Here is an 18,793-nt window from a genome sequence, read left to right on the forward strand (position 1 = left end):
TTTCTAAGCTTTCATGTGCTCCGATACAGTGAGCAGAGCTACACAGAGCTGGTAGGCAGTAGTTTCGAATGCAAAATGGTGCAAATTTAACATCCAATGACAGAATAGTAAAATTAACAAATCGAGCAAGCCTTTGGTCTGGGTAGCATGAGCGTGAGAAACCAATGCAACAGTAATATGTCAAAATGTGAGCATGTCTGTTAATCACTCTATTGCAGGGGTGGCCTACGGTAGCTCTCCAGATGTTTTTCGCCTACAACTCCCATCAGCCCCAGCCATTGGCCGTGCTGGCTGGGGCTGATGGGAGTTGTAGGCAAAAAAACATCTGGAGAGCTACCGTTGGCCACCCCTGTCCTATTGTTATAAGCCTGGGCCACACTGAGGGCATTTCTTTCTCAGAATTTTCTCCCATCCAACTAATTTACCTTTTAACATGTAACAGACATACAGCTTGCCATTAGAAGAAAAATACATTAAAATATAGTGTAAGGTGGGTTCAGTATACGTCATAACGGCCCGTATCCCTATTTGAGTATGTCAAGACCACGAAAAGAGGAATACATCGGAAACACAGACCCAACACGGCTGCCCGCTTGGTTCTTTCTGCATTTTGTAAAAGTCCCTTTTGCAAAATGCGCACCCTCTGGAAGGGTTAAAGGCAGAGAGAGCCGCAGTCCTAGAGAGGCCCATAGTGCTGCGGGGAGGGGGTGCTGCAAGGGAGTGGGGGAGCCCGTTCCTCCTCCGCCGCCCCTTGCAAGAAAATGCTGCTGAATCCAGGAGGTTTCTGCATGAATGCCTGGGGAGAAATCTGGTGAGCAGCTCCAAGAGGCTTTTGGGGGGTGGGATATGGGTCGGGGGGCTGCAATGCGAGGCCCATAGCAGAAAGAAAGAGAACAACCCCCCCCAAAAAAAATTTTCTTCCTTGCCTGCCTTTGGTTCCCCCCCCCCCAACGCGCTCCTGCCCCACTGAGAGCCGCTTGTCCCCTTTGTGCAGAGCAGGGTTGCCAGCCTCCAGGCGGGACCTGGAGATCTCCCGCTTTGACAACTTGATCTCCAGCTGGCAGAGATCGGAAACACCCCCCCCCCTCCCTGGAGAAAATGGCTGCTCGGAAGGGTGGGCTCTCTGGCATTGTCCCCTGCCGAGGCCCCGCCCTCTCCTGGATCCAGCCCTGAAGTCTCCAGGGTTTTTCCAACCCAGATCTGGGGTTGAAGGACAGGCTGGGAGAGCTGGGAAGGGGGTGGTATTAAACGGAGCCCCTGGGACTGGGTCACCGGACCCTCCGAAAGCCTCTTTATCTTGGGGGAATGGGACCGGGAGGGTCTGCTCTCCTCCCCCCAAGTGATTTGCTCTGAATTCCATGCTTGGGGATGGTATTTTTCTTGCTTCTCCCCCCCCCCCCCCCAAAAAAAGCACCATGCAGCACTTGGGCCTCTGTCTAAGTCCTCCTTGGCTTTTCCGCCATCTTGCCCAAAGCTGCTTTTTTTTGTTTGTTTTAGATTAATAATCAGTGTATTGAGAAAGAGATAAGTTACAGACCAGTGGGAAATAGAATATCAGTGCTTATAATGCGCACATAAGGCTGCCTAAACATAACACAGATGATAACGGTACCACGGTTCCCTCTAAGCTGCAGAGTCTTGCGAGCAAAAATTCTACTTTGCGAGCTGCTGCATAAATTATTGTGTTCCGGGGTCATCCTTCCTGAGCTAAGACAAAAATGTGTGAGCTGGAGGCTAAAAATTTGTGAGCTAGCTCACGCTAACTCAGCTTAGAGGGAACACTGAATGGTGCACGGTATGATTCTAAAAAAAGGTAAAAGTAGTCCCCTGTGCAAGCACCGGATTAGGTGTGGCCTAATATGCATATGAGTTCCTGCTAGGCTTTTCCTACCAAAAAAGCCCTACCAGTCTCTTGAATTCAGTCTGGCGACAGCTTAACTCCAGGGACTGGTGCAGAAAGTGCGCGTGGAGCAAAAAATGGTTTCCCACCCTCTTTCTTTCTCTCCCTTCCAGGCAGGACTGGATGCCTTCCACCATCTCCTCCGCGCGCTGAAGGGTAAAGAGTTGCCATGCAGCCAGCTCAGGTATGGGGGAGAGGGATCGCTGTGGAGATGCGCAACGGACAGGAGGGATGCTTCCTATTCTGTTGTGATTCACAGAGGACTGGGCTCTTTCCCATGAATTCTAGCCTTCCCCACCGGGCAGGCAGAAAAATGGTCAGCCCCTGTCTTGGATGGGCTTTTTTTCAGGCGAGCAGGATGATTAGAACTTTACTTTTGATTTGGCCCAACTCCAAATGCCTCCGTAACAATACTGAATTTGGCGAAATGTAGTCCTTTATCACTTAGACCTTGGGTGGCCAAACTGTGGCTCCGGAGCCACATGTGGCTCTTTCACACATATTCTGTGGCTCTTAAAGCCCCATCAGCTGGCTTGGAGAAGGCATTTCTCCACTTAAAGTTACTTTCTTCTCACCTCTCTCTCCCTTGTCCCTCACCCATATATTTGCTTTCTTTCCACCTTTCTTTCCATTTTTCCTCCTTCCTTCTCTCCCTCCCACCCTTGTGGCTCTCAAACATCTGACATTTATTCTGTATGGCTCTCATGTTAAGTAAGTTTGGCCATCCCTGACCTAGACCTCTGTGGCCCCTTCTCCAGAAGGCTGCTAGCCCACTGGGACTGAGGACGGCCCCTCGAGTTCCAAGACGTTCCCGAGGAGGGTGGCCAGGGGAGGGGGATGTCTGCACAGGGCTCTTCTCGCCACTTCTTACTGCTGCTCTTCCCCTCTGAATTGACTCTCTCTCCGTTTTTGGCTTCCCCTCACGGACCAGCTTCCTTCTCCTTCTTGTAGGCGGGGGTGTCCTTTGAAGAGGTGGCTGTGGATTTCACCCAGGAGGAATGGACCCTGCTGCGTCCAAACCAGAGAGCTCTGTACAAGGAGGTCATGCTGGAGAATTTTGGGAATGTGGCCTCTCTGGGTGAGGATCCTTTTCTCCTTCTTGTGGTGAGGAGTGACCATGAGGTAGCCCTTAAAGAGGAAGGATCATAGCATCCTAGAGTTGGAAGGGACCTCCAGGGTCATCTAGTTCAACCCCCTGCACAATGCAGGAAACTCACAAATACCTCTCCCTAAATTCACAGGATCTTCACTGCCATCAGAGGGCCATCTAGCCTCTATTTCAAAACCTTCAAGGGAGAGCCCACCACCTCCCAAGGAGGAAGCCTGTTCCACTGAGGAACCACTCTAGCTGTCTATGATTCTATGAAGTTAATCATAGAATCAGAGTTGGAAGGGACCTCCAGGGTCATCTAGTCCAATCCCCTGCACAATGTAGGAAACTCACAAACACCTCCCCCTAAATTCACAGGATCCTCATTGCTGTCAGATGGCCATCTAGCCTCTGCTTAAAAACCTCCAAGGAAGGAGAGCCCACCACCTCCCAAGGAGGAGGCCTGTTCCACTGAGGAACCACTCTCGCTGTCTGGAAGTTAATCATAGAATCAGAGTTGGAAGGGACCTCCAAGGTCATCTGGTCCAACCCCCTGCACAATGCAGGAAATTCACAAACACCTCCCCCTCCATTCACAGGATCCTCATTGCCATCAGATGGCCATCTAGCCTCTGTTTCAAAACCTCCAAGGAAGGAGAGCCCACCACCTCCCAAGGAGGAAGCCTGTTCCATTGAGGAACCGCTCTAACGGTCAGGAAGTTCTTCCTAATGTTGAACAGGAAATACTTTTGATTTAATTTCAACCCATTGATTCTGGTCCTACCTTCTGGGGCCACAGAAATCAATTCCACCCCATCCTCTATAGGACAGCCCTTCAAGTCCTTGAAGATGGTGCTCCTATCACCTCTCAGCCGCCTCCTCTCCAGGCTAAACGTCCCCAGCTCCTTCAACCTTACCTCATAGCACTTGGCCAGCCTGTAGTCAGGCTGTCCGTCCTGGCCCCAGTGCGGGTCTCTACCACCCTCCATGATGCTGGAAGGGTTTGGTGCTCTTCTTGCAGAGAGGAAGGCCCTGCCTGGCAGTTCTGTGCCTGACCCAGGTGAAAGGGCACCAGAAGAGGTACAGGGGAGGCCTGGTTGGGAGACAGTGAGGTGCTCTAAGCAGGGCCTTCCCCTCCATCTGGGCCTGGCCTTACTTGGTCTTAGATGCGGCTGTGGAAGGAACTCGGCTGTCTTTTTGGTCCTTGGAGTTCTCAGCTGGCATTTCCATCTCAGCTTGGCGTGGAAGAGGTGCAGAACTGCCAGTGTTACGCCAGCACCCCTCTAGTTTATTTATTTTGATCGTTCCTCTTCCACCCTTTCCCGGATGGGCTCAGGGCAAATAACAGCACTCTGAAACAGCAATTAAAACCGATAAAAGCAGACAATACAAATGGGCGGCTCAGCGGGGCACATCATAATAGTATCATCATCAGATAGTATAAAACCAGTGTTTCAGCAGAGGTGGTATCGCAGCGTAGGGTCAGCCGGCGGGGCGCCCGCCGCTTCAACCAAATGCCTGGTGGGATAGCTCCGTCTTACAGGCCCTACAAAAACAATTCAGTAAGGGCCCGGATCTCTTAGGGGAGCTGATTCCACCAGGCTGGGGCCAAGGTCGAAAAGGCCCTGATCGAGGCTAGTCGGACATCCTTCGGGCCAGGGATGGTCAGCAGACTCCGAGGAATAATTGCCCAAATCCTTTAAAATTAAGAATGAGCTTTCGGGATACCCCTTGCAAGAAGGCACCTTCTTGAAGCAAAGGATCTGGATTGACTCAGATCGTATCAGATTTCCCATGACAAGACAACAAAGGACAAACATCGCTGAAGATGTAAAGGGATTTTCTTCAGCTAAATGTCGTCGCGTGTTCAAGTGAACAACCCGGTCTGCTTCCTGAGTTATAAAGGGACAAACTCATCTTCAGGCTTCTAACGTCTGTAAGCTTCTACGAAATCAGGGGTGTCAAACTCATTTGTTTTGAGGGCTGGATCTGACATAAATGAGACCGTGTCGGGCCGGGCCTTGTGGGTATCTATTTAAGAATAGATAGCAGAGATATAAACTTTTTAAAGGACACAGACAAACACAACTGATATATATTTAAAAAAACACCTTAAAATAAAACATGCTTAAAACATTAGCACTCGCTAATCCTAAAGGTGCTTTCTTTGTATTTCTCCCATGGGATCCTGGGAACTGGGCAAAGGAAGCTCTCTGGCTCTTTCCTTCCTTCCCCAGGGGACTAGGAGGGGGAGGAGCCTCAACCAATGGAGAAAATGGAGGTTTTGCTCTGCAGCTCCTATGCAGTTGAGCAAGCCTGGCAAAGCAACCCCCATGTTTAAAAAGGGTTCCAGAGGAGATCCGGGAAATTACAGGCCAGTCAGTCTGACTTCAATACTGGGAAAGTTGGTAGAAACCATTATCAAGGACAGAATGAGTAGGCACATTGATGAACACAAGTTGTTGAGAAAGACTCAGCATGGAAGACTCAACATGTAAGGGAAGATCTTGCCTCACTAACCTGTTACATTTCTTTGAGGGGGTGAACAAACATGTGGACAAAGGGGACCCGATAGATATTGTTTACCTTGTCTTCCAGAAAGCTTTTGATAAAGTTCCTCATCAAAGGCTCCTTAGTAAGCTCGAGAGTCGTGGAGTAAAAGAACAGGTCCTCTTGTTGATCAAAAACTGGCTAATTAATAAAAAGCAGAGTGTGAGTATAAATGGGCAGTCTTTGCAGTGGAGGACGGTAAGCAGTGGGGTGCCACAGAGCTCAGTACTGGGTCCCATGCTTTTTACCTTGTTCATTAATGATTTGGAGTTGGGAGTAAGCAGTGAAGTGGCTAAGTTTGCAGATGACACTAAATTGTTTAGGGTGGTAAGAACCAGAGAGGATTGTGAGGCACTCCAAAGGGATCTGTTGAGACTGGGTGAGTGGGCGTCAACGTGGCAGATGGGGTTCAGTATGGCCAAGTGCAAAGTAATGCACATTGGGGCCAAAAATCCCAGCTACAAATACAAGTTGATGCATTGTGAACTGGCAGAGACTGACCAAGAGAGAGATCTTGGGGTTATTGTAGATAACTCACTGAAAATATCATAAGAACATAAGAGAAGCCATGTTGGATCAGGCCAACGGCCCATCCAGTCCAACACTCTGTGTCACACAGTGGCAAAAAAATGTATGTATACACACACACTGTGGCTAATAGCCACTGATGGACCTGTGCTCCATATTTTTATCTAAACCCCTCTTGAAGGTGGCTATACTTGTGGCCGCCACCACCTCCTGTGTCAGTGAATTCCACATGTTAATCACCCTTTGGGTGAAGAAGTACTTCCTTTTATCCATTTTAACCTGTCTGCTCAGCAATTTCATCGAATGCCCACGAGTTCTTGTATTGTGAGAAAGGGAGAAAAGTACTTCTTTCTCTACTTTCTCCATCCCATGCATTGTCTTGTAAACCTCTATCATGTCACCCCGCAGTCGACGTTTCTCCAAGCTAAAGAGTCCCAAGCGTTTCAACCTTTCTTCATAGGGAAAGTGTTCCAGCCCTTTAATCATTCTAATTGCCCTTCTCTGGACTTTCTCCAATGCTATAATATCCTTTTTGAGGTGCGGCGACCAGAACTGCACACAGTACTCCAAATGAGACCGCACCATCGATTTATACAGGGGCATTATGATACTGGCTGATTTGTTTTCAATTCCCTTCCTAATAATTCCCAGCATGGCGTTGGCCTTTTTTATTGCAAACGCACACCGTCTTGACATTTTCAGTGAGTTATCTACCACGACCCCAAGATCTCTCTCTTGGTCAGTCTCTGCCAGTTCACACCCCATCAACTTGTATTTGTAGCTGGGATTCTTGGCCCCAATGTGCATTACTTTGCACTTGGCCACATTGAACCGCATCTGCCACGTTGACGCCCACTCACCCAGCCTCAACAGATCCCTTTGGAGTTCCTCACAATCCTCTCTGGTTCTCACCACCCTGAACAATTTAGTGTCATCCGCAAACTTGGTGACTTCACTGCTCACTCCCAACTCTAAATCATTTATGAACAAGTTAAAGAGCATGGGACCCAGTACCGAGCCCTGCGGCACCCCACTGCTTACCATCCTCCACTGCAAAGACTGCCCATTTATACTCACTCTCTGCTTCCTAATACTCAGCCAGTTTTTGATCCACAAGAGGACCTGTCCTTTTACTCCATGACTCTCGAGCGTTCTAAGGAGCCTTTGATGAGGAACTTTATCAAAAGCTTTCTGGAAGTCAAGGTAAACAACATCTATCGGGTCTCCTTTGTCCACATGTTTGTTCACCCCCTCAAAGAAATGTAACAGGTTAGTGAGGCAAGATCTTCCCTTGCAGAACCCATGCTGAGTCATCCTCAATAACCCGTGTTCATCAATGTGCCTACTCATTCTGTCCTTGATAATGGTTTCTACAAACTTTCCCGGTATTGAAGTCAGACTGACTGGCCTGTAATTTCCCGGATCTCCTCTGGAACCCTTTTAAAAGATGGGGGTGACATTTGCTACCTTCCAGTCCTCAGGAACGGAGGCAGATTTCAATGAAAGATTACAGATTTTTGTTAGAAGATCCACAAGTTCAACTTTGAGTTCAATTGCAATGAAAAAGGCCAACGCCATGCTGGGAATTATTAGGAAGGGAATTGAAAACAAATCAGCCAGTATCATAATGCCGCTGTGTAAATCGATGGTGCGGTCTCATTTGGAATACTGTGTACAATTCTGGTCACCGCACCTCAAAAAAGATATTATAGCATTGGGAAAAGTCCAGAAAAGGGCAACTAGAATGATTAAAGGTTTGGAACACTTTCCCTATGAAGAAAAGTTAAAACTCTTGAGGCTCTTTAGCTTGGAGAAATGTCGACTGCAGGGTGACATGAAAGAAAGAAGTACTTTTCTTCCTTTCTCACAATACAAGAACTCGTGGGCATTCAATGAAATTTCTGAGCAGTCGGGTTAGAACGGATAAAAGGAGGTACTTCTTCACCCAAATGGTGATTAACATGTGGAATTCACTGCCACAGGAGGTAGTGGCTGCTACAAGCATAGCCAGCTTCAAGAGGGGGTTAGATAAAAATATGGAGCAGAGGTCCATCAGTCGCTATTAGCCACAGTGTGTATGTGTGTGTATATATATAGATATAGATTTTTGGCCACTGTGTGATACAGAGTGTTGGACTGGATGGGCCATTGGCCTGATCCAACATGGCTTCTCTTATGTTCTTATGTGACACAGAGTGTTGGACTGGATGGGCCATTGGCCTGATCCAACATGGCTTCTCTTATGTTCTTAAAGAGGTCTACAAGATTATGCATGGGATGGAAAACGTAGAGAAAGAAGTACTATTCTCCCTTTCTCACAATACAAGAACTCGTGGGCATTCAATGAAATTGCTGAGATAAAAGAAAGTCCTTCACCCCAAGGGTGATTAACATGTGGAATTCATTGCCACAGGAGGTGGTGGCAGCTACAGGCATAGCCAGCTTTAAGAGGGGTTTGGATAAAATTATGGAGCAGAGGTCCATCAGTGGCTATTAGCCACAGCATATTATTGGAACAGCATATTATTGGGGCAGTGATGCTCTGTATTCTTGGTGCTGGGGGGGGGGGGGGGCAAAGCAGAAGGGCTTCTAGCCCCACTTGTGAACCTCCTTTTTTTGGCCACTGTGTGACACAGTGTTGGACTGGATGGGCCACTGGCCTGATCCAACATGGCTTCTCTTATGTTCTTACGTGACACAGAGTGTTGGACTGGAGGGGCCATTGGCCTGATCCAACATGGCTTCTCTTATGTTCTTATGTGACACAGAGTGTTGGACTGGAGGGGCCATTGGCCTGATCCAACAGGGCTTCTCTTATGTTCTTATGTGACACAGAGTGTTGGACTGGAGGGGCCATTGGCCTGATCCAGCATGGCTTCTCTTATGTTCTTATGTGACACAGTGTTCGAGTGGAGGGGCCACTGGCCTGATCCAACATGGCCTCTCTTATGTTCAAGCTGAGATGCAGAAGGAAGCAAGAGAGAGGGAGGAGGAAGCAGACAAGAGCCAGTTGTTCGGGGGCCTGATAGGAGCCCTCTGGGGGCCTGATTTGGCCCCCAGACAGCATGTTTGACACCCCTGTTTTGGTTTTGCGTGGATCTCTGATTACAGTTCTCATTATTCCAAACAGATATGAGCAAAAGGAAATAAGTGACTTCTGGGACCAGCAGATAATACAGTCACAGGAAACCCTTCCCCCCAAGAGATATGGGCGATGAAGTGCATTAAGTTCTGAGACTCAACCATACATTGCAGGTCAGGTTCCTCTATCTAACCTACTACTAAGGAGACGACGGATGCCAACCTCCAGGCGGGATCCCCTGGAATAGCAGCTCCCCTCCAGACTATAGAGCTGAGTCCTCCAGGTGAAAATGGATACGGTACTTTGGAGGGTGAACTCTGGTATTGTCCCCCACTGAGGTCCCTGTCAAAATCTCCAGCAGTTTTCCAGTGTGGCAGTCCTACTCCCCTTTCGCCACCTAGTGGCAAGGAGGAACCTGGCAACCTTAAAAGAGACACCCTCTTCAACGGGCAGCTACGTCTTAATAATTCTCCCTCTTTCTTCATCTCTTTCTCTCTCTCACTGTGGCCTACGGTCGCTGTAGTATTTCTCCTAGGGTTGCCACGTCCAATTCAATAAATATCTGGGGACTCTGGGGGCGGAGCCAGAAGCAAAGGGGTGACAAGCATCATCGAACTCCAAAGGGAGTTCTGGCCATCACATTTCAAGGGACCGCACACCTTTTTTGAAATGCCTTCCTTCCATAGGAAATAATGGAGGATAGGGGCACCTTCTTTGGGGGCTCATAGAACTGGACCCCCTGGTCCAATCTTTTTGAAACTTGAGGGGTGTTTTGAGGAGACGCACTAGATGCTATGCTGCAAATTTGGCGCCTCTGCCGCAAAAAAAAACAGCCCCCCCAGAGCCTCAGATACCAAGGATCAATTCTCAATTGTTTCCCATGTGAATAAGTCTCCATAGGGAATAATGGAGTTCCCAGCAGACATTTCCCTCCCCTCCCTCCGCTTTCTGATGACCCTGAAGCGGAGGGAGGGCCTCCAAACCGGGGGATCCCCTGCCCCCACCTGGGGATTGGCAACCCTAATTTCTCCCCATTGCTCTGATGCTGTTCCTGGTTTCTGCTGGGTAGATTCCTAGGGTCTCTCTCCAGACTCACTGATTCACAAGCACAGCCAGCTTCAAGAGGGGACTGGATAAGCATCTGGAGCAGAGGTCCATCAGTGGCTCTTAACCACAGCTTATCATTGGAACTCTCTGTCTGGAGCAAGTGATGCTCTGTATTCTTGGTGCTTGGGGGGCAGCAGTGGGAGGGCTTCTAGTGTCCTGGCCCCACTGGTGGACCTCCTGATGGCACATGAGTTGTTTTGGCCACTGTGTGACACGTAGTGTTGGACTAGATGGGCCATTGGCCTGATCCAACGTGGCTTCTCTTATGTTCTTATGTCTGGGGCTGTGATGCTCTGTATTCACGATGCATGGGGGTCGTGAGCAACAGTGGGAGGGCTTCTAGTGTCCTGGCCCCACTGGTGGACCTCCTGATGGCACCTGGGTTTTGTTGGCCACTGTGTGACACAGCGTTGGACTGGATGGCCACTGGCCTGATCCAATACGGCTTCTCTCTTACGTTCTTCTGTCTGGGAATGGGATGCTTGAGGGGCAAGAGTGGGAGGGTGGTTGGAATTCCTGCCCCACTGCTGAAGTTCTGGCCCTGCTGGTGGACCTCCTGATGGCCCCTGGGTTTTGGCCACTGTGTGACACAATGGGCCATTGGCCTGATCCAACAGGGCTTCTCTTATGTTCTTATTCCCTGGCTCCTGTCTGCCTTCTATTTCGCCATGTTTCCAACATAATTCTCCCCCTGGATCCCCAGGCCTCCTCTGGGCAGTGTTTCATTCTCTTATCCTCTTTCATCTAGCCTTCCTTCTCTCATGTTCTTCAGGGACTGCACACAACCCCACAACTCTCTCATGGACTCGCCATGAATGAGACCAACGTTCCCTCTGAGCTGTGAAGTCTTACGAGCAGGAATTCTGCCTTGTGAGCGGCTAGTGTTAAAAGTTGTGACCGACGGCATAAATTAGTTTGCTCTGGGGCCCTTTTTCATGAGCTAAGACAAAAGCCAGCTCACGCTCGCTCAGCTTAGAGGGGACACTGAATGAGACATAATTATGCATCTTAACAATCAAAGAGCTTAGTAATTGAGAGCCAGTTTGGTAGGGTGGTTAAGTGTGCAGACTCTTATCTGGGAGAACTGGGTTTGATTCCCCACTCCTCCACTTGCAGCTGCCGGAATGGCCTTGGGTCAGTCATAGCTCTCGCAGAGTTGTCCTTTGAAAGGCAGCTGCTGTCAGAGCTCTCTCAGTCCCACCTACCTCACAGGGTGTCTGTTGTGGGGGGGGGGGGGAGGAGAGAAGGTAAAGGAGATTGTGACTGCTCTGAGACTCTCAGAGTATAGGGCGGGATATAAATCCAGTATCTTCTTATAATTGTCGAATTTGGAATTACCCAAATAGCTGTTTTAAGTGTTTTGAACGCCAGCTGCTTTTAAAATTCTGCTTTCGGTCTGGCCTCCAGCCTATACCTTCACAGTTAATAAAAGTCAACCTTTTTAAAAGCATAATCTCACTACTTTGTGACGAAATGCTGCACCCATCTGCGGCCTGTGCCTACGGAGGCTGAGGCGTCCCAAGAGGCCCAGAGGTGGGTGTGCATGCATGCATGGCCACATATACACACTCCTGCAGAGAATTGGTATTGACCCCATCAGGGTTTTTCTTGTAGCAGAAACTCCTTTGCATATAAGGCCACACCTCCCTGATGTAGCCAATCCTCTTGGAGCTTAGAGTGCTCTTCTTGCAGGGCCTACTGTCAGCTCCAGGAGGATTGGCTGCATCAGGGAAATGCGGCCTGTTATGTGATTAACATGTGGAACTCACTGCCACAGGAGGTGGTGGCGGCTACAAGCACAGCCAGCTTTAAGAGGGGATTGGAAAAAAATATGGAGCAGAGATCCATCAGTGGCTGTTAGCCACAGTGTATATATATATATGTGTGTGTGTGTGTGTGTATGCACACACACATATATTGGCCACAGTGTGACAGAGTGTTGGACTGGATGGGCCACTGGCCTGATCCAACAGGGCTTCTCTTATGTTCTTATGTGACACAGAGTGTTGGACTGGATGGGCCATTGGCCTGATCCAACATGGCTTCTCTTCTGTTCTTCTGTGACACAGAGTGTTGGACTGGATGGGCCATTGGCCTGATCCAACACGGCTTCTCTTATGTTCTTCTGTGACACAGAGTGTTGGACTGGATGGGCCATTGGCCTGATCCAACATGGCTTCTCTTATGTTCTTATGTGACACAGAGTGTTGGACTGGATGGGCCATTGGCCTGATCCAACATGGCTTCTCTTATGTTCTTCTGTGACACAGAGTGCTGGACTGGATGGGCCATTGGCCTGATCCAACAGGGCTTCTCTTATGTTCTTATGTGACACAGAGTGTTGGACTGGATGGGCCATTGGCCTGATCCAACATGGCTTCTCTTATGTTCTTATGTGACACAGAGTGTTGGACTGAATGGGCCATTGGCCTGATCCAACATGGCTTCTCTTATGTTCTTAATATGCCAAGGAGTTCCTGCTACAAAAAAAAGCCTTGGACCCCATAGTGTTCTCCATTGCGTCCCTATGATTTGCTTGTTGTGTGTGTTTCTGGAGGGACAGGCAGCCTGGCTTGGAATTGTTGAATTTATGGGGGACATACAAGAGGCCTAATTGTGTGGGGTTTCCTCCCCTGATAAACAGGACCTCTGACTGCCAAACCTGACCTCATATCCCGGCTGGAAGAAGAAGAAGGGCTGTCTCTCCCGGAGTGTGATGAAGAGGAGGCGTCGGCAGGTAGCAGCTTAGATCTCCGTCTTGAGAAAGCGTGTTGCTTGCGCTTCTTTGGAATGGCTGGTGGATTTCCGTTGCCTTGTCTATCCTCTGAGCTTTCCCTCAAAAGAGCCTGGAGGAATTGCGGATGCTCCACGGTGCCTCTCGACCATCGTCCAACCTAGAACTAGAGGCTGTTCCTTTTGACAGCTCTCGTAGCTTCATTGTGATCTTTTCTCCACTAGCAGCCCTGTAGCCAGAAAATGTTGAGCGGAGGGAGATAAAAAATTGGGCGGTGGAGGCGGGGCGCGTAGCTTGACTGCTTCTTTCCTCCCCCGGCCAGGCCTCCCAGGGTAAAAATTAGAGGGTGGGAGGGAAGGGGAGAGTTCCCATCTCATGTGTTTGACACAATAAATAAATGAATGGGGCGAAGGGGGGGGGTGGAGAATTTATTTTACAGGGTGTCTTCTCTCCTGTGGACTGTGTAGAGCCAATTTGGTGTAGTGGTTAAGTGTGCGGACTTTTATCTGGGAGAACCGGGTTTGATTCCCCACTCCTCCACTTGCAGCTGCTGGAATGGCCTTGGGTCCACCATAGCTCTCACAGGAGTTGTCCTTGCGCAGGGGGTTGGACTAGATGACCCTAGATGTCCCTTCCAACTCTATGATTCTAAGATGCCTGCAACGGGGGCCATGGGCAGTTGGGTGGGCACTCAGACTCTGTGATAATTTGCGAGGGGGCCCCAAAGATTTTGACTGCCTAAGGGCCTCTGCAGGGTTTAATCCGGCACTGACTATGCAGCATTTCTGATCCAGCCCCAGCTCTAAACTCATGCTCTCTCTCTTGCTGTTCCTCCCTGGCTATTGCTCTCTCATGCTCTCTCAGACTCTCTCGTGCTCTGCTCATTCTCACTCTTCCCCTCTCTCACACACACACACACGCTGTTGCTCTTTCACTGTCTCGCTCGCTTTCTTGCTGCCTCTCTGTCTCTTTCACTGTTGCTCTCATGCTCTCTCTTGCTGTCTCTCTCATGTTCTCACACTCTCTCGCTTTTGCTGTGACTCTCTCCTCTCGTGCTCTGTCTCTCTCTTGCCCTTTCTCTCCCTCCCTTTTCCTCGGGTCCTGGAGGTCCTCCAACGGAGGAGCCCTACAGAGGGAAGGGGAAGGGGAAGGGAAGGAAAGGAAAGGAAAGGTCCCCTGTGCAACCACCAGTCGTTTCCGACTCCGGGGTGACGTTGCTTTCGCAACATTTTCACGGCAGACTTTTTACGGGGTGGTTTGCCGTTGCCTTCCCCAGTCTTTTACACTTCCCCCCCAGCAAGCTGGGGACTCATTTGACCGACTTCAGAAGGATGGAAGGCTGAGTCAACCTTGGGCCGGCTACCTGAATCTAGCTTCCGCCGGAATCGAACTCGGGTTGTGAGCAGAGAGTTCAGACCACAGTACTGCAGTACTGTTGCTTTACCACTCTGCACCACCGGGCCGCTTCACAGAGGGAAGGGAGGGGGGTTTAAATAGAGTGGCCTTCCCACCCGGACCCCACCGTAGCTACGGGCCTGTACTAGACTCACAATTAGGTCTTTGTTGAAAGGGACATATCATCACATCACTTATCCCTTTCTTTCAGCAACAGACGTGTGGCAGCCAGTGAATGACGCAGAGGACCCCCCATTCATGGAGAAAGAGGATACATGTTCAGATGTGAAAGAGGAGTTTGAAGATTTGGATGCACAGAGGACAGAGAAGGAGAAACACTCACCTAAAGGGAAGAGCGATTCCAGTCTTTCAAAGGGGAATGATTCTCTATGGCAAATAATATGGCAAGGAGGCAACATGAATGAACCTACTGCAAACGGGGAAAATGTCACTGAAATATCAGTTATTAATATCCAGCCACGAGTTTCTAATAGAAATAAAATATATCAATGCCTGGAGTGTGGGAAAGTCTTCAAACAGAGCGCGCACCTTACTTCCCATCAAAGAATTCACACAGGGGAGAAACCATACAAATGCCCAGTGTGTGAGAAGAGCTTTCGTCACAGTTACAGTCTTACTGCCCATCAAAGAATTCACACAGGGGAGAAACCCTATAAATGCCTGCAGTGTGGGAAAGACTTCAGTCGTAGTTCAAACCTTCGTGTCCATCAGAAAATTCACACAGAGGAGAAACCGTATAAATCCTTGGAGTGTGGGGAAAGCTTCAGTCAAATTTCCCATCTTACTTTCCATCAAAGAATTCACACAGGGGAGAAACCCTATAAATGCATGGAGTGTGAGGAAACCTTCAGTGACAGTTCCAGTCTCACTTCCCATCAAAGAATTCATGCAGAGGAAAAAACATATATATGCCCAGACTGTGGGAAAAGCTTCGTTGGAAACTCAAACCTTACTTCTCACCTAAGGACACACACGGGGGAGAAATCATATCAATGTCTGGAGTGTGGGAAAACCTTCAATCAGAGTTCCAACCTTATTTCGCATCAAAGAATTCACACTGGGGAGAAACCATATAATTGCCAAGAGTGTGGGAAAAGCTTCAGTCAGCGTTCCACTCTTACCTCCCATCAAAGAATTCACACAGGGGAGAAACCATATAATTGCCCGGAATGTGGGAAAAGCTTCAGTCGCAGTTCACACCTTAGTGTCCATCAGAAAATTCATGCAGAGGAGAAACCATATCAATGCCTGCTGTGTGGGAAAGGTTTCATTCGGTGTTCAGATCTTACTGCCCATCAAAGAATTCACACAGGGGAGAAACCATATAAATGCCTGGTGTGTGGGAAAAGCTTTGGTCACAGTTACAGCCTTACTACCCATCGAAGAATTCATACAGGAGAAAAACCATATAAATGCCTGGAGTGTGGAAAATGCTTCAGTCAGCGTTCCAGTCGTACTTCCCATCAAAGAATTCACACACGGGAAAAGCGACACAAATGTCTGAAGTGTGGGAAAAGCTTCAGTCAAAGTTCCAGTCTTACTTCCCATCAAAGAATTCACACAGGAGAGAAACCATATAAATGCCTAGTGTGTGGGAAAGACTTCAGTCAGAGGTCACACCTTCAGAATCATCAGAAAATTCACACAGGGGAGAAACGATACAAATGTCTGGTGTGTGGGAAAAGCTTCAGTCAGAGTTCCAGCCTTACTTCCCATAAAAGAATTCACACAGGGGAGAAACCATATAAATGCTTGGTGTGTGGGAAAGGCTTTGGTCAGAGTTCACACCTTCGTATTCATCAGAAGATTCACACAGGAGAGAAACCATTTAAATGTCTGGACTGTGGGAAGAGCTTCAGGGAGAGAGTATACCTTACATCCCACCGAAGGATGCACACAGGGGAGAAACCATATCAATGCATAGAGTGCGGAAAGAGCTTCAGTCAGAGTTACGTTCTTACTTTGCACCGAAGAATTCACACAGGGGAGAAACCATATAAATGCCCAGAGTGTGGGAAAGGCTTCTCTCAGAGTGGAAAACTTACTTCCCATCAAAGAATTCACACAGGAGAAAAACCATATAAATGCCCAGAGTGTGGGAAAAGCTTCAGTCAGAGGGGAAGCCTGACTTTCCATCAAAGAATTCACAAAGGGGAGGAACCATATAAAGGCATGCAATTTGAAGAAAAGTTCACCCAGAGTGCGCACCTTACTTTTCACCAAAGAACACACACAGAGGAAGAGAAATATAAATGTCTGGATTATGGGGAGAGCTTCAGTCAGCGTAATATTCTGTCTTCCCATCAAATAATTCATATAGAGGAGAAACCATATCAATGCCTGCAGTGTGGGAAAAGGTTCAGTCAGAATGCACACCTTACTTCCCACCGAAGGACACACACACAGGAGAAGAAGTATAAATGCCTGGTATGTGGGAAAAGCTTCAGTCAGAGTAATACTCTTACTTCCCATCAGAGAATCCACACAGGGGAGAAACCGTATCAATGTCTGCTATGTGGGAAAAGCTTCACTGAGAGTTCCAATCTTACTTCCCATCAAAGAATTCACACTGGGGAGAAACCATATAAATGCTTGGAATGTGGGAAAAGGTTCAGGAAGAATGGACACCTTACTTCCCATCAAAGAATTCACGCTGGGGAGAAACCATACCAATGCCTGCAGTGTGGGAAAAGTTTCCGTCAGAGCGCGCATCTTACTTACCACCAAACGACGCACACAGCGGAGAGGAACTATGCTGCATATTCATTATTTTAAGTATATTTATGATTAATGTTTGTTAAGTATGTATTTTCATAACCTTTGTAAGCTTCAATTCCTGGTCAGGAAAAGTACCAAACGTTCAGAACCGCCTCTCAACCTTGACCGTTCAATTAGTTTAACTGACAAAGAAACATATAGGAGATTTATTGCTCTGGAATTACAATCCACTGCTGGCTTTTGAATCTGATGGGAGTTATCGAGATATATTTTAGTCCACCTTGATATAGTTACTCATTTACAGAATCACTTTATGATCGAATTGCTTTATTTGGAGGACAATCACACGTTCAACTTCAAAAGTTTTATTTCACTTCCTCTGTCACCTCCATCAAAAGTGTCGTGCAAGGGTCTAACTTCCGACCGGTGGCTTTCAATCAGAAAAGACCTTATATTGAGTCAGCATTTAATATGAACATATGAAGCTGCCTTCTACTGAATCAGACTCTCAGTCCATCAAAGTCAGTATTGTGCCTACTTGCCTGGACCCTTTGTAGTTGGAGAAGCCGGGGATTGAACCTGGGACCTTCTGCTTACCAAGGATTGAACCTGGGACCTTCTGCTTACCAAGCAGATGCTCTACCACTGAGCCGCAGTCCCACCCAGATATCACATATTCCAGACTTCCCATAGGCATAGCTTTCTGTCTATCAATTTAAGAATTGACTAGATTATGTGACATTACACTCAAAGAACGTAATTTAGACAAAACTCAGTTGGAGCTGTACTGTAAGATACCTTGGTAAACTAGAGGACTGTGGACTGAACTCTAGGATAGTTAAGTGGATAGGAAATTGGTTGGAGAACCGCACTCAAAACGTGGTTGTCAGTGGCATTTCACCTGAAGAAGAGATTGGATTTATTTCTCACCCTTCACTCAGAGTCTCAGAGCAGTTTATAATCTCCTTTCCTTTCCCCTCCCCACAATAGACGCCCTCTGTGAGGTACGTGGGACTGAGAGAGCTCTGACAGAAACTGTTCCTGAGAGAACAGCTCTGATAGAATGTGTAATTGACCCAAGGTCACACCAGCAGCTGCATGTGGAGAAGTGAGGAATCAAACCCGGTTCTCCCAGATTTAGAGTCCGCTGCCTTAGGCACTACATCAAACTGGAGGGAGGTGTTCAGTGGGGCATCACACAGCTCAGATCTGGGCTGGAACTTTTTAATATTTTTACAAATGATCTGGATGAGGATATGGACGGGCTATTCCTTAAATTCATAGATGACACCAAATTGGGAGGAGCAGCTAGCCCACCAGAAGATAGAGAAAGAATTCAACAAAAACGGAACAAGTTGGAAAAAGTGTGCAGATGTGAACTAAGATGCAATTAAAGAGGGATAAATGCCAAGTTCGACATCTGGGTAACAAAAGTAAGCAACACGCATACTGGATGGGGGGATACACTTCTGGGTAGCAGTGTGTGTGAACATGATCTTGGGATGCACATGGACCATAAGTTAAATATGAGCAGCCAGTGCAATGCAGCAACAAAAAAGGCCAATGCCATCTTGGGGTGCATCAACAGAGGCATAACATCCAAATCACAAGATGTCATAGTCTCGCCGTACACTGCATTCGTCAGACCACACTTGGGAGTATCGTGTG

General features: G+C 48.1%; 1 protein-coding gene across 1 annotated transcript; it reads left to right on the plus strand.

Annotated features, from left to right (window-relative positions):
* The first annotated feature begins 2,029 nt into the window (after positions 1–2,029).
* Positions 2,030–17,182, plus strand: LOC132588924 (zinc finger protein 420-like). Its single transcript, XM_060261398.1, has 6 exons — positions 2,030–2,084; positions 2,852–2,978; positions 12,902–12,994; positions 14,598–15,599; positions 15,690–16,905; positions 17,017–17,182. The coding sequence occupies exons 1-6, from the start codon at positions 2,070–2,072 to the stop codon at positions 17,180–17,182; spliced, it is 2,619 nt and encodes an 872-aa protein (XP_060117381.1). The 5' UTR covers positions 2,030–2,069.
* The last annotated feature ends 1,611 nt before the right edge of the window (positions 17,183–18,793 follow it).

The sequence above is a fragment of the Heteronotia binoei genome, chromosome 21, assembly GCF_032191835.1.
Source record: "Heteronotia binoei isolate CCM8104 ecotype False Entrance Well chromosome 21, APGP_CSIRO_Hbin_v1, whole genome shotgun sequence".
Taxonomy (NCBI): Eukaryota; Metazoa; Chordata; class Lepidosauria; order Squamata; family Gekkonidae; genus Heteronotia; species Heteronotia binoei.

What these genes read in the sequence shown, in the direction of transcription:
- LOC132588924 (XM_060261398.1), top strand. An exon ending in TGGGAATGTGGCCTCTCTGG is followed by an intron (nt 2,979 to 12,901) that starts GTGAGGATCCTT and finishes CCTGATAAACAG; the next exon opens with GACCTCTGACTGCCAAACCT. An exon ending in TGGGAAAAGCTTCAGTCGCA is followed by an intron (nt 15,600 to 15,689) that starts GTTCACACCTTA and finishes TTCGGTGTTCAG; the next exon opens with ATCTTACTGCCCATCAAAGA.